Source organism: Panthera tigris, chromosome B2, assembly GCF_018350195.1.
Source record: "Panthera tigris isolate Pti1 chromosome B2, P.tigris_Pti1_mat1.1, whole genome shotgun sequence".
NCBI lineage: Eukaryota > Metazoa > Chordata > Mammalia > Carnivora > Felidae > Panthera > Panthera tigris.
In genome coordinates, this window is record NC_056664.1 from 31,978,878 (window position 1) to 31,992,993 (window position 14,116).

A 14,116-nucleotide genomic window follows, 5' to 3' on the forward strand; every position below is an offset into this window, starting at 1 on the left:
GATCTAAGGGAACAGGGCTTCAGGCTGCTTCAGTTCCGTGTTTGGGGAGGTGGGGAGGACCACGCTGAGGAAGGAGAGAGCAGAAAGAGCCACCCCAGGCGTCTATACCCCTGGCTGGGAGATGGGCTGGGGGGCGGGGGTGGGAGCTGAAGCTGCCACGAGGAGCCGGAGCAGGTCCAGGGCCCTGAGCCACACATCTGTGGATCCCATCAGAGTCCTTGCCCAAAACCCGGGCAAGCTCCCCACACCTGGAACTTCAACCCTGCCCCACCACCCCCACCTCTTGGATCCAAAGATTCAAGACCCAGGCCATCAGCCCTATCCACCTTGAATTCAGCTTCCCAAGGCTCACACTCCCGGGAAGACAACGGTCACCTCTCCCTCGCACTCCTCACGCCATCAGCTCCAGATTGGAAAAATTCCCAAAAAAAGTCCAGCAAAATTTTCACAGAAGCATGGTGCAGGGCAGGGGCCAGAGTGATCAGGAGAGGAGAGCTGGGTGGGGTGGGTGAGGTGGGGCGGACAGGCAGAGAAAAGGCCCTTTGAGTCCAGGCGCGGGGAAACCACGGCCGTGCCCTCCCCTTCACCAACACCCACCCCCCCGCCTTAGCCTGGCCCCTGAGTGTGGCAGCTCCGCAAACACCAACACACAAGGGCCGCTTTGAGAAAGGAAGGGTGAGTGAGACAGAGAGACAGAGACTCACAGAGACCCCAGGCCAAGGAGACCTCAGAGGCTCCCGCCTTTCACCAAACCCCACAGGAGTACAGTTCCATCCTATAGACGGTCTACCCACAGGTCTGCCCACCCATCTGCCCACCTCAGGCCACATACGTGCCCCACTGACTCCAGCCTCAGTCTGCCCCACACGCTCCCCACTAGTAGCCCCATCACCCCCACCATTCTACCTTTGGCCCCCAAATGCCCCATTTTTTACTCTAATGAAGTCCACACTAGCCTATCTACCTACAGAGTCCCATCTCTAGCCCCTCAGCCCCAAAACAAGAGACAGTCATCTCAGCCATCCCCTGCCTCCATGCCAGAGGGTTCCTTTCCTCCTTAAGAAAGATTCCAAGAGTCCAGAAACATCACACACTTCAATTTCCAGTCCCTCAGCCTCATCCTCCTCACATCTTGAAAGTTTTTCCTTCTGTAATCTAATCTAAATCCTTTATGCTGCTATTCTGACTATTTTCTCTCCAGATCAGAGAAGAAATGAATGGTGGAGTTATATGCAAATTATCCTCTAGTGTTTCTATGAGTGGGAGGCTGGCTCCTGCCTGCTTAGGACCCAGGTGCTCCCAGCCCCCTCCTGTCTGACATCAAATCCCTTTCCTAGGTGCCAGGACTTCTGGATCCTGGGAAAAAGAAGGAAAAGATTGGGGTGGTGGACACCAGGGTCCCAGGGGAGCCCCGCTGGCCAGAGGGGGAGGGGTGGGGCAGGAATGCAAAGAGTTGGCTCTCGCCTCAGACACCTGATCCCAGCCTGTCCAGCGGCCGTCCTGTTGGCAGCCAGCCCCAGTGCTCCCCAGAGCCAGCCGCGTGGCAGCATCGAGGGCACAGGGAGGGGGAAGGGGATCCTGTCGGAGATGCCAGTGGGACAAACAGTCCAGGCATCCCTTCTTTCTCTACTCACTAGGCTCTGCTCTGACCCACAGATGCTCGCCCCTCACCCCAGACATATAGATAGAAAGCCTGGAAGATATACACACCGTCCTCACCCATCAACACTGGCATCCACCTGGCCACCCCAGCATTGGCTGGACTGCACCAGCTTTGGCCAGCTTTGGCTCTCCCAGAGTACCTCAGCATCCAGTCCCCTCTTTAGGTGAGCCTCCACCTTTCAGCTTTACCTGCCCTCTCCCAGTTACTCCAAGGAGGCAAAGAGATCCCTATCTTTGTTCCAAGGGAACCGAGTGACCTGCCCTCGAGTCTGGACCCTTAGCCCCCTAAATCCCCTTTTTGAACTTAGAAGCTCTGCCTCAGGCATCAGCTATCTCCTACCCAGGGGGGTACTCAGAGCTGCAGCCTGACTCCAAGAACCCAGGCGTCGGACTCCTCTTACCTGCCCAGGCAGGGACGGCGCTCAGCCCCAGCACCAGCGGTACCAGCAGGAGGAGGCGATGACAGCGGCTGCACCGCTCCATGGCTGGCGACCCGAACGCCCGGTCCCAAGGACCTACGGGCGGCCGGAGGCGCTGAACGCCCCCAAGGCTGAGAGGAGAGTGCGAGCAGGCTTTGAGCCTAGGACGCCCGGGTCCTGCGGAGGTCAGAGGCTGTCGGGTAGCAACAGCTCTCAGCGGCCCAGCTTCATGCAACGAGGCGCCCAGCTTCATGCAACGAGGCGCCGTCGGGGCTCTGGCGCTGCTCCTTCCTCAGTGGCCGCCGCTCCTGTGTGTCCCCGGCCACCCCGGCGGCCCACAGCCCCCACCCCGCCCCCGCCCCCGGCCCAGCCCCCGCCTCCAACCGCCCGCCCACAGCCACCGAGGGGAAACCCCACCCTCGATCTCCACCTGGTTGGGGGGGGGGGGGGGGCGCGGTGGGAGACAGCAGCCCTCGTTCGCTGACCCTTGCTCCTTGCAGAGGTTGAATGGCCTATACCCCCGATTCCTTTTTCGGGAACCCCAATATCTCTTCCTCTGCCCCTTCCTTTTCTAGGACTCAGACGTCCAGTCAAAGCCCCCACCTCAATTCCCTCCCCGCCCAGAGCCCCTTTTCAGCAGTCCTGGGCGGGATTTAGGGCACTGTGGGAGGAGAGAGGCGGGCCTGGGGGGTCTCTACCTCCTCCCAACAGGTCTCCATAATTACTTCCCCTCGCCCCGCCCAGTGTAATTACAGAGCCGGCCTGGGGTGGGGGTATTTATAGACAAGGCTATAGATAGCGACTGGAGACCTGCAACCCGACGGCTGCGGGGGGGGGGGGGGGGGGGGGCAGGTGGTTAGAGGGGAGGCAGAGGGACTTAGTTTGGGGGCGGAGAGAGCCAGAGACTGTACAGCCCGACACAGGATAATCAGGTCCAAGGAGATGAAAATGGGGGGACGAGGTCAGGGAGTCCGGGAGCCCAGGTGGCAAGGGACTCAGGGGGCCCGTCGACGCTAGTTGGAAGAGTCCGGGGAAACAGGGTCACTCAGGGACGAGAGGCCGCCTCCGGGCGGGCAACGCCTGAGGAGGCCGCCGCGCTCAACGCCCAGTGCGCCCCCACGGACGGGCACGGCGCCGGGTCTGCCCGGAGCCCGTGGCGCGGCCGGAGAAGACAGGAGCGAGCCGAGGCGCCGCCGCCCGCTGGCGCTAGGAGGGCGCAAGCGAACAAGGCGCCTTTGAGAATCAGCTGCCCCCCTCTTCCTCCTCCGGCCGGCCCCGCCCCCAGCCTGGCACACCCTCTCCCCCCTCCCCGACAAAGCGCGCCTTGTGTCCCCCACCCTGTGCCCGCCTCTCAGGCCCCGGGGAACCTCGGCGGCGGCGTCAAGGGAGCTCGTCCGCAGCTCCCGACCGGATGCCCCCCCCCCCCCCCCACACACACACACACACACACGCGGCCAACGCAGTGCTGCGCCCCCCCAACACAGTCACCTCAGTCCAGAAAACAGCGATTTTAATTTGAAAGCTATTTTATGTGTGAGTGAAAGAGAAGGGAAAGGAAACCCAGAGAGAAGGGCTGCGAGGCAAAAATCATGCAGCCCCAGCACCCTATCTCTGCAGGCTGACCATCCCCCCCTCAATTCTCAGGCCAGGGTCCTGTGTCCCCAGTCTACACTGTGCCCAGGTCTGGGGGAAGGCTGTGAAAGGAAGGGCCTGAGGATTACTCACCAAACCACCCTGCCATCACATCCCAGGCCCCTTCCCCAAGTTAGACAAGAGATGGGGGAGGGGATAGGGAAGGCCAGTGCTTGAAGGGCCCCAGGGACAGACCATCTCAGGGCCCTGCCTTTCCCAAACACCACCTCCACCACTGGCATTTCTTAGTCAACCTGGGAAAGTACAGTACTTCTTTGAGTCTAACTGCAAGTCTCTATCCTCAGAGGAAATTAAAAATAGCAGATCGGTTCCTACATCTTCACCCACCCCTTAACCACCACCACCTTTTTATTCAGTCTGACTGCAGCAGGAGGTGAAGTGTGAGGGGGGCTCTGAACAGGAGACAGTGACAGGGCTCCTCCCTCTTCCAGAGTAGCCCCCACCTGCTGGGCTACTGTCAAGGCTGTCAAGGCCTGGAGGAAAGCCTGTCAGAGTGCTACTCCCATGTCCATCAGTTTGGGGGGCCTGCCCCCCAGTATCCATCTCCAGGAGAGTTCCCATTTTCTCTCTTCACATGGGTAGCTAAGTGAGGCAAGATGAGAAGGAAGCAAGGTCCTGTGAGCAAGGCCAGTGCTTTGTGCTGGGGGAAGGAGAGATCGTTCCAGGCAGGGGGTAAGAAATCACCCCAAATCATGACAGACCCAAGACAAATTCAGAGACTCAAGGTCACTGAAGGATGAGGTCCAGCCCTCACAAGGATCTGGGGTCCCCTCTGACTTGGGATATCAAGCAAACCTCTTGGAGGGTTTATGGATCCCCTTGGAGGTCTCAACTCTGCCCCGTACTCCTCACCCCACCAAGATTCTAGGACACGGTCCCTCCCCACCGTGCCCCCAAGGCTGGAGTCCCTCTCAGATGTGTACTCCTCAAGTGTGAGGAGTACCACGTGTAGGTCTGGGCTCAGGCCAGCTGGTGGGGAGCCTCAAGCATCTCCATGAGGAAGGTGTCAATGGGGGTGTCTCCAATGAGCTTGAAGAAAAACAGATGTTCTAGACACTTAAGGCCGATGGACCTGAGGGCAGGAAGACGTAGCAGCAGCTTGGCAAACCTGAAGCAGAGGTGGGAGAAGACAGCTGGAACCACACGGGCCCTGAACACAACTTCATGGCACCCCACAACCCCACACCCCCACAGCTCCTTCTCACCGTCCCTGCTGCTCAGGGTACTTCTGTTTGCAGTAGGTCTCCAGTGATGCGTACACTTTCTCCCTCAGAACCTCCACCTCACTGGGGTTGGAGAGACCCTTGGCATCTGGGATGGCAGGGAAGAAAGGAGGAAGAAGGAAGATAAATCAAATCAGGACAAATGTGGAGATGTGGCCCACACGATGTCCCTTTTGGGCCCCACCTACTGGCCCTTTAACAGATGCCTGGCTAAGTTGTGGAATAGGGCCAAAGGGGAACATATCAGTGCATGTGGGTTTTTCTTGGTCAGCTGGGAGAGTTCCAGATTGAGGGGGATAGCTGGGTAACTTAGGAGTCTCCGGAGAAGAGGAGGCTCCAAGGTTGCCTTGGTCTTGAGAAACAGGGGTAATCCTCCTCTTACCTGGATTGAACAGAATGATTGCCCTCAGGCAGCCAAGCTCTGTCTTGTCCATCCTCATGTCACGCATTTTGGACACTAGCTCTGTCAGCACCCTGGAGAGGGACCTGCAGGTCACTCAAAGGTCACAGCTCAGCCAGCCTTGGACACGGACCAGCCTATAGCCCCACCCCCTCTACCTACAGGCCAGCCTAGCCGAAGGCCACTGACCGATCAAAGATGGCTCCCACGCCTGCAGAATGGGCTGAGTTGCGGTGCACATGAAGACCTGTGGCGAGGAGGATGCCATCTCGGACATCAATGGATCGGTGGGAGAAGGAAGCAATGAGGAGCTCGTTCCAGCCTGCGTGGGGGGCGGCAAGGGTCAGGAGCCAGAGCTCAGACCATGGGATTCAAAGCATATCAGGGGAAGAGAAGAAGTGAGGAAATCAATGAACTTGGCTCCCTTGGTATGTAAGTATGCACTGGGGTCACTGAAGGTCAGAAGGTCAAACAGGGATCAAATATCAAGAGGTAAAGGGGATCCAAGGTCACTGACCTGCCCGTAGCAATATGACCTGGTCATCCAGAGGCAAGGAAGAAAAGTGTGGGATCCTCTTCGCCCACTCAACAAGCGTGAATAGCTGTTTGTCAGCTGCCTGACAGATGTTAGTCACGGGGTCATTTGGCTGCAGGGGATGGGGGGGTAAGAGTTACGGAAGGTCTGGAGGTACACTGGAAGCCCCCCCCCTTGTAAGAGGTTTCTGACACCACCTCCTTATCTAGAGTCTCCCTTCAAATCCATCTGAACCAATCCCCATTAGTCAGGCTTCTCTTCTGGCATTCGCGAAAACAATTATTTATTTAGGACTAGCCCATGGTTCTACCACTGGGTTGTTTGGGGATGGGGACAGAGAAAGCTATCACACCCACCTCAGATGTTTGAGAGACCTTGTTTGGCAGCACTTCCAGTCCCAGGCAGTGTTAGGGGGGATGGAGGGTAAAGGGAGGGGAGAGGGAAATAGAACCAACCTAGACTCCCGTCCCCCATCCCCCATCAGGAGAGAGAGTGGATTGACCCCATCACTCACGCTGCTGCCGCTACCCCCGGTTCCCCCAGGACCCTCAACGCCCTGGTCACTCTTCTGCTCCACGGCAAGCTCTGCCTCCAGGATCCTGTCCACAGGCATCTCCTCGGGGGCTCCCCCAGCCCCCTCCCCATCCCCGTCCTTGTCCTTCCCCCGCTGACGTTCCTCCTGTACCGCTGGGGTGGGGGGAGGGGAGGAGAAGAAAAAGTGGAAAGTCAACAGTCAGCCGTGAAGGGTTCTGAAATGTCTTTAGGGCCTTATCAGGGTTCTCGAGGCCCTTAGGAGGTATTTATAGAAATTAGAGAAGTCACTAGAAATGGTAGACTAGGGAGTCTGGAAGCAGGGGCTATAAAAGAGCATATAAATAAGCCAAGAAGGAGAAGAGGAAGGCAGGATAAAGGAATTAGGAAGAAAACTAACATTTAAACCTAGGGTCTAAGAAATGTGCCAAATACATTTTAACATTCACTCAATTATTATGAAAATTCCAGGATCTCTTATCTTTGTTATTAAAGATGAAAATTTTAGGGCTTGGAGAAGTTAGACAGCTTGTCCAAGTTCTCATAACATAGAGCAAGTCGTCCATCTAAATCCAAGTGTGCCTGGCTGCAAATCTGGTGCTCTTCTGATTCAACAAAGCCACAGTGAAAGGATCACTGGCCCGGGTCTTCAAACTTGTGGGTTCTGATTGCAGCCTTGCCCCCTCTTTCGTTGCATGACCCCAGGAAAACCAGGCCTCAGGCTCATCTTCTCTAAAATGAGGCAGTGGACCAAGATACCTTAAAGTGTCTGAAAATTCCAGCATTAGACTTAAGAAGATAAGAGAAAGAGAAAGGGAGGCAGCCCTGAGGTCTTCAGTAAAGTCTGCAGCTTCAAAAGAGTAGAGTCCCAGACTTTGGAGGAGGAATCACAGATAACAGGGAGACAGAGAGAGAGGGAGAGGTAAATCACAGGCACACAAGCACTGGTCAAAGAGGAGGAACTATTCAGGTTAGTGAAGGGGAGACAGAGAAACTCATCATGGGTAAGGAATAGTTATCCTACCCTAGCACCAGATGGGAGGGGTCATGGGTGCCGGACACAGAGAAGCAGCCCCATTAAAAAAAGGAAACTCAAGAGAACAGAGCAGAATTCGAGAGACAAGAGCTGATGAGGAGGGAAGAGAGAAATCAAATATCGCCCTCTGGAGGAGGAGGGAGAACAGTCCAGTCCTGAGAGGTACAGTCTGCAGTTTCCTGCAGTCTTCCCTCCACCTCCTCCCTCCTCTCCCATAGGGTAGCCAAGGAAGCCCGGCTGACGCAGGCCCTTACCCTCCCTCTTCATGCCAGTGGCCAAGCACTTCTGATAACGGCAGTACTGACAGCGGTTTCGCTGGCGCTTGTCCACTGTGCAGTCCTTGTTGTCCCGGCACGAGTAGGTCAGGTCCTTACGGATGGTACGCTTGAAGAAGCCTTTGCAGCCCTCACAGCTGTAAACCCCGTAGTGTTTGCCTTGAAGGAGATGGGAACAGCAACAGCAAGGCCGCATGTAGACCCCTCACAATCAAGTCCCTTGCCAACTTCCCTCCCAGCAAACTTAGTTTAAATCCATCCACACAGATGGGGAACCAGGACATGAGGGATGACCCGGTCCCACTCTCCTTACTGTTCAAAAACCCTATACCAGCCCCCTCTTCCCCCTGACCATCCCCCATCCCACATCTGAGCTTCAGGTCCCTTAGTCATCACCAGGCTTCCTCCCATCCACTTGCTCCAATGCAACCCCATGAGCCCCTGGGAATCCCACAGGTGATGGTAAATGTCAGATACTCTCTTTCTTCCTTTCCGATGATCTCTGAGCCCCATACCTGAGCTTCGGTCCCCGCAGATTGCACATAGCCGTTTACCAGCCCCAGGGCCACCTGGAGGGGGTGGACAGTGCAGGCCCCGGACCCCTAAGACTGGTGGCTTCACATCTTCAGGGGGGCCAGACCCACCCCCAGGGAGCGACACTGTTGAGTTAATCTGGGATGGGGGAAATAGGGAAGTCACAGGGAGACTCACTGGGAAGGAGAATCTCTCAGAGGTCATGGAAATCATTCCCTACCACCTAGGCAGGGCCCTGCATTGCACATCACAGAGGACATTATTTACATTGCAGTCTATGTGAAGGGCCACCCTTGGAGCACAACCCCCCAAAAATGAGACATACAGTTCTCCTTGAAATTGTGCAACACAGGGGCCCTGAAGGGCATATATCTCAGGACGGCAGATGGGATAAAAAGGGCAGAAAAATAACTGATAGATGAAAGGGACATCAGAATATCGGGTTCTTTTATAGGGCTGGGAAGGAAGCATGCACTGAAAGATCAGTCACCTCAGGAAGGGCAAGGGGTCTCACAAGGACCACAGGCCTGCCAGGATTAGAGGACTGGAAGGTCAGTGGGCCATGGGGAAGTTCACACAAGGATCTGGGGTCACAAGGAAAACAAGGAAATGAAAGTGGAGAGGCAGTCAGTGAGCCACGACCTCTCACCTGGGGACTGCTGACAGGCCCGGAGAATCCTGGGGGAGCTGGAGGGGGCAGACCAGGGGACCCCATGGAAGAGCTGATGACTGGGAAAGGGGAGCCCAGTGGAGGGGTGGCATCGGGGGTGGGGGTGGGGCCCCGGAACCTCCAAGGGTTGGGGCTGCTGAAGGGGGTAGGGGTAGGCCAGGAGGAGAAGGGGGAGGGGCCCCCTGGGGAAGGGGATTCGGGGAGGAACTGTCTGGGCTTCGGGAGTCTGAGGGAGGGGTACGTACAGGCACAGAGACACACAGACAGAAAGACAAAAAGAGAAAATGAGTCTTAGATCATCCAACTGGAGACTTTAATTCTCTCTAATCCCCCGCCGCGCCCCACCCCAACCCAACCCACCCCACCCATCCTCAAGTCCAGAAACACCCTGTTGTCAAACAACGGTTTAACTCCTAATTGTGGTGAGAGGAGGGGGTTGACAAAAGGCAGGATAGTTCAAGTGAGGGACAATTCCAAGCAATCCGTTTGGTCACCCCAAACCAGACATGTCTTATGTGGGTGGGGCAGCACGTGGGGTGGAACTGACAGCCCCTCCATTCCCAGCGTGTAGCCAGAGCGTGCAAGGAAAAGAGGTGGAAGGGACCCTTCCTAGGACGCAGAATCTGCCTTCAAACGACCAGAGTCCCCAAACTCGAGGACTCAAATCCCACGCCCGGGACCTCTGGATTGTGGGGCCTCAAACAGCCAAAGCTAAGGAGGGCGGAAGCTCCCCCGCCCCGCCCCGGTGGGGGAGGGCGCTAAGGCCCTCGGGAGGGAGGGGACGCATGTTTACAAACAAGGGGGCGGGAGCGCCAGGGAAAGAGCTCCAGGGGACGGGGGGGAGGGGTCGCAGATAACGCGGTGACTGGTTCGCCGGTCCGTCCGCTAGGACACTCACCCCGCCCGCTGTCGCCCATCCCGTCCCGTCCAGCCTCCCCTGGCTCCGGCTCCGGGGTTTGTTGTTCTCCGGCTGCTGCCGCCGCCGCCGCCGCCGCGGGATCCAGCCAGGGCCGTCGCCGCCGCCACCGGGAGGCGACCCCACAATGCATTTCTTTTCGCACCCCCACCGGCCCACACTGCCCTGCGGCATGCCGCTGGGGGAGGAAGGGCGGGCGAGCAGCCCAAGACATGACTCTTGGGTGAATGCAAGGATACCGTAGAGGTACCAGGGATTCCCACGTATTGACCGGGGGACTAGCTGAGCACGAGGAAGCCCCAGAGAAAAAGACTCTGGCCTGAACCGGGTCGAATTAAGCGCTTCGCTCTGCTCTGTACCAAAATGACAGCGCCGATATGGCAGCCATCTTGGTATAGACGGGAAGTCTCCGTGCTAGTTCCCGCCCCCTCGTCTAGTTGCAGACGGAGGAGGCGGTCTCCTCAGCCCAGTTAGCCGGCCTCGCCCAGCCTCCCCTCAAATAACCTCCACACCTGCGCATGCGCGCCAGAGCAGCGTGGCCTCGCCGCCACCGGTGTGTCGCCATCTTGGTAAAGGTATCGGGACGGAAGTGGAGCGGAACTTCCTGTTCTCGCGGGAGCCAGAGGCGGGACTGCCACGTCCGAGCAAACCGGGAAAGGAGAAGATCCTGAAGCCGGTGAGAATTCCCTGCTTTACCCTATCGTCCTTTCCAGACCTTTTCCATCTTCTAGTGGATCATAGAGACTAGGGCCCAGAGAGTCCATAAAGTGGAGGATCAAAGCCTAGAGCGGTGTCCCAGGGCCCTGCATCCGGGAGGGGGTTCGAGATAAAGAGACCGAGTCTTGGGAACAATGTGGGTGGGGACAGAACGGAACGGGGGAGCGGCCCATAGAAGTGGACGGAGGGCACGAACGGAGTAAAACTGACCCTGCATAGGTGTAGAGTTGAGGGTCAAGTGGAGTCACTGTCTCTGTCCCTCTGGTCAGCGTGATGGCCAGGGGCCTGGGGGCTCCCCACTGGGTGGCCATGGGACTGCTGACCTGGGCGGCCTTGGGGCTGCTAGTGGCCGGACACGGGGGTCATGGCGACCTGCACCAGGACCTGCACGAAGACTTCCATGGCCACAGCCACAGGCGCTCACAAGAGGATTTTCACCATGGACACAGTCATGCCCATGGCCATGGCCACACTCACGAGAGCATCTGGCATGGGCATACCCACGGTCACGAACATGGACATTCACATGAGGATTTGCACCATGGCCATAGCCATGGCCAATCCCATGAGAGCCTCTACCACAGAGGACATGGACATGACCATGAGCACAGCCATGGAGGCTATGGGGAGTCTGGGGCTCCAGGCATCAAGCAGGACCTGGATACTGTCACTCTCTGGGCCTATGTGAGTCCCCAGGGGCTGGGAGAGAGAGGGGCCGGTTCTGGATTGTTGGGAAACACCACACCACTTGACCCCTGACTCTCCCCTCACCAGGCACTGGGAGCCACAGTGCTGATCTCCGCAGCTCCATTTTTTGTCCTCTTCCTTATCCCTGTGGAATCAAACTCCCCCCGGCACCGCTCTCTGCTCCAGATCTTGCTCAGTTTTGCTTCCGGTGGGCTCCTGGGAGATGCCTTTCTGCACCTCATTCCTCATGCCCTGGGTAAGTGATTTTTGGCCACTACTGCAAATCTTAACATATTTTATTCTCTGGGCAGAAGGGTTCTTCATCCTTTGTGATCCTTGACCTTCCAATATTCCCCCAAATGCATGCCCCTTGGACAGAGTGTTCACTCATCTGGCTTTTTCTCCCCCTTCCTCTAGAACCTCATTCTCACCACCCTCTGGAGCAGCCTGGACATGGACACTCCCACAGTGGTGAGGAAGGGGTGGATGGAGATGTATTGGGATGTTAAGAGAGGTCTTTCCCTCCCTGTTCTCCTCCTGTAACTTGGGGAGGAGGAGTCTGGAATCCATATTTCCCTTAATGTCTCAATGCCTCTATTCCCAGGCCAGGGCCCCATTCTGTCTGTGGGACTGTGGGTCCTCAGTGGAATTGTTGCCTTTCTTGTGGTGGAGAAATTTGTGAGACATGTGAAAGGAGGACATGGACACAGTCACGGACATGGACACGCTCATGGTCACACACAGGGAGGTCATGGGCATGGAAGACAGGGTGAGTACATGAACAGCTTTCCTTGAAAGCCACCTTGCCTGCTGCAGAATCCCCTTACCTTACAGCTCTTCAGCAGGAGGGGACTTCCCTTTTGAGGACATTTCTGGAGATTTCTGTTCTCCACTCTACTAACTTCTTCCCTCAGAGCGTTCTTCAAAGGAGAAACAGAGCTCAGAGGAAGAAGAAAAGGAAGCAGGTGGGTCTCGGAAGAGGAGAGGAGGGAGCACAGGGCTCAAAGATGGGCCAGTGAGACCTCAGAATTCTGAAGAGGAAAAAAAAGGTTCAGGTGAGGGCCAAGGTTATCGATAAACTTGGGCAAAGGATATCACAAATCACATGGAATATACACTGTGGGTAATGGCAGGTGTCTGAGAAACATGAAGGGGCTGGATGTGAAGTGGTCTCTGGGGGGAGATGTGATAATGGCTGAAGGGCTGGGACAAGGGGTGGTAGATGACTCTAACCATTGTCTTCCTTTTTACTTGTACAAGATCTGCGTGTATCAGGGTACCTGAATCTGGCTGCTGACCTGGCACACAACTTCACAGATGGTCTGGCTATTGGTGCTTCATTTAGAGGAGGTCGGGGGCTAGGGATCCTGACCACAATGACTGTTCTGCTACATGAAGTGCCCCATGAAGTTGGGGACTTTGCCATCCTGGTCCAGTCTGGGTGCAGCAAAAAACAGGTTGGTAATGATGTGCGCGAGACACGATTGCCTCAGTCTTTACCTCTCCTGTTCACCCACCCAAAACCCAAGATCGCCTCTCATTAGGTTCAGACAAGTTGGTACTGTTACAAACAACACAGCCTCTAGAAACGAGGGAGAAGAACTTCTGTTTCTTTGTCCTGTGGCTCAGTATTTCTTGAATTCTAGTCCACAAACCATCTGAGTGGTTTATGAGGGTGTTTTACACTGACCCCCACCCTGACCTTCCGAATCAGAAGTTCTGTGGAAAGGACCTCTTTGATATTTTTAGGTTTTTCAGAAAGTGTCAATTCTAGATCCTCCTCTTTTTGCCTTATTCTTCAGGTCCCAAAGACATGCACCCTACCCATATATACCTGTACCCCACCAAACATGCCTAACCACTGATCATCTTTAGATGTTGTTGAATGCCTTTCTGTCTTTTCTGCCCACCAGGCGATGCGTCTGCAACTACTGACGGCAATAGGGGCACTGGCAGGCACAGCCTGTGCCCTCCTAACTGAAGGAGGGGCAGTGGGCAGTGAAGTTGCAAGTGGTACAGGTCCTGGCTGGGTTCTGCCATTCACTGCAGGTGGCTTCATCTATGTAGCAACGGTGTCCGTGTTGCCTGAGCTGTTGAGGGAGGCATCACCATTGCAGTCACTTCTGGAGGTGCTGGGGCTGCTAGGGGGAGTTGTCATGATGGTGCTGATTGCCCACCTCGAGTGAGAGGTGGGGTAAACCGTCCCCACTCCAGCCCTAAATCTCTAGTATGTAAGCCTTCAAGGTCAGGAGTCTGTGGAAGTTGGGGACCCTGGCCAGGGATGTCTGCTGAAGGAAGTTGTAAGCTAGGGAAGTGGTAACGTTGGCATTAGGGCCATCAAGATTTTGCAGTCTTATAAGAGCTGCAGAAGTGAGAATGAGAAGTCAGAGGGACCATAGTGTTAGTCATGTGCTGACCATGTTGTTGGGTTTAGGGAGTTAAATGGGGCCATGAAGAAGGCTGGAGAAGAGAGGTGATGACAGCCTACCCCGTGTCCCCTACCGAACCTGTTTGCAGAAAACCAAGCTACCAAGAGCAGGTTTATCCAAGGTCCGCCCTCCCTTCCCACCTGTTGGTGGAAGCTTCAGGGAAGACCAGAGCCCTGGACAGAGTGGGTAGCAGGAAGAGTGGGGATATACATCAATTAAACATCAATCGTGTGTCCTGATTTGGGAGTGATTGAGGGGGGGAGGTGGGCTTGCCAATCTCATGGCCTGATTTTTTTTTCCTATTCTTTTGATATCACTGTTTGAATTGAGGGGTAGGGGTGGTAACCGGAAATAAAGTCCTCGGATCTTCCGCCCCAAACGCGGTCTTTGTCTTTTTTGAGAGAATGAGGGCCCCTCAGCATCCCATTC

The 14,116-nt window shown here is 56.0% G+C and overlaps 3 protein-coding genes across 5 annotated transcripts in view; 1 reads left to right on the forward strand and 2 right to left on the reverse strand.

The window, feature by feature from the left end:
* COL11A2 (collagen type XI alpha 2 chain) overlaps positions 1-2,286 on the reverse strand; it is a 29,744-nt gene extending 27,458 nt beyond the window's left edge. For both annotated transcript variants that reach the window (XM_015542528.2, XM_007093234.3), the window contains exon 1: positions 2,064-2,286. In XM_015542528.2, coding sequence (XP_015398014.2) covers positions 2,064-2,145 — 82 coding nt within the window. In that variant the 5' untranslated portion in view covers positions 2,146-2,286. The remainder of the gene's footprint in view (positions 1-2,063) is intronic.
* Positions 2,287-3,577: 1,291 nt separating this feature from the next.
* On the reverse strand, positions 3,578-10,344 carry RXRB (retinoid X receptor beta). The gene is given in 11 exon segments (XM_042986104.1): positions 3,578-4,842; positions 4,940-5,045; positions 5,340-5,431; positions 5,547-5,679; positions 5,875-6,004; positions 6,407-6,579; positions 7,714-7,893; positions 8,250-8,406; positions 8,918-9,024; positions 9,027-9,164; positions 9,837-10,344. Coding segments are annotated over 11 exon segments (1,596 nt in total). The 5' UTR covers positions 10,069-10,344; the 3' UTR covers positions 3,578-4,694.
* A 93-nt stretch (positions 10,345-10,437) lies between these two features.
* SLC39A7 (solute carrier family 39 member 7) lies at positions 10,438-14,066 on the forward strand. 2 transcript variants are annotated; one of them, XM_007093232.3, is made up of 8 exons: positions 10,438-10,530; positions 10,841-11,255; positions 11,346-11,514; positions 11,676-11,729; positions 11,863-12,027; positions 12,173-12,313; positions 12,519-12,715; positions 13,172-14,066. In XM_007093232.3, exons 2-8 carry the CDS (start codon positions 10,845-10,847, stop codon positions 13,442-13,444), a joined length of 1,410 nt encoding a protein of 469 aa, XP_007093294.1. In that variant the 5' UTR covers positions 10,438-10,530; positions 10,841-10,844; the 3' UTR covers positions 13,445-14,066. The 2 variants fall into 2 exon arrangements, with proteins under 2 accessions (XP_007093294.1, XP_007093295.1); XM_007093233.2 differs by lacking the exon at positions 10,438-10,530 and having other exon boundaries at positions 10,936-10,987; positions 11,362-11,514.
* The last annotated feature ends 50 nt before the right edge of the window (positions 14,067-14,116 follow it).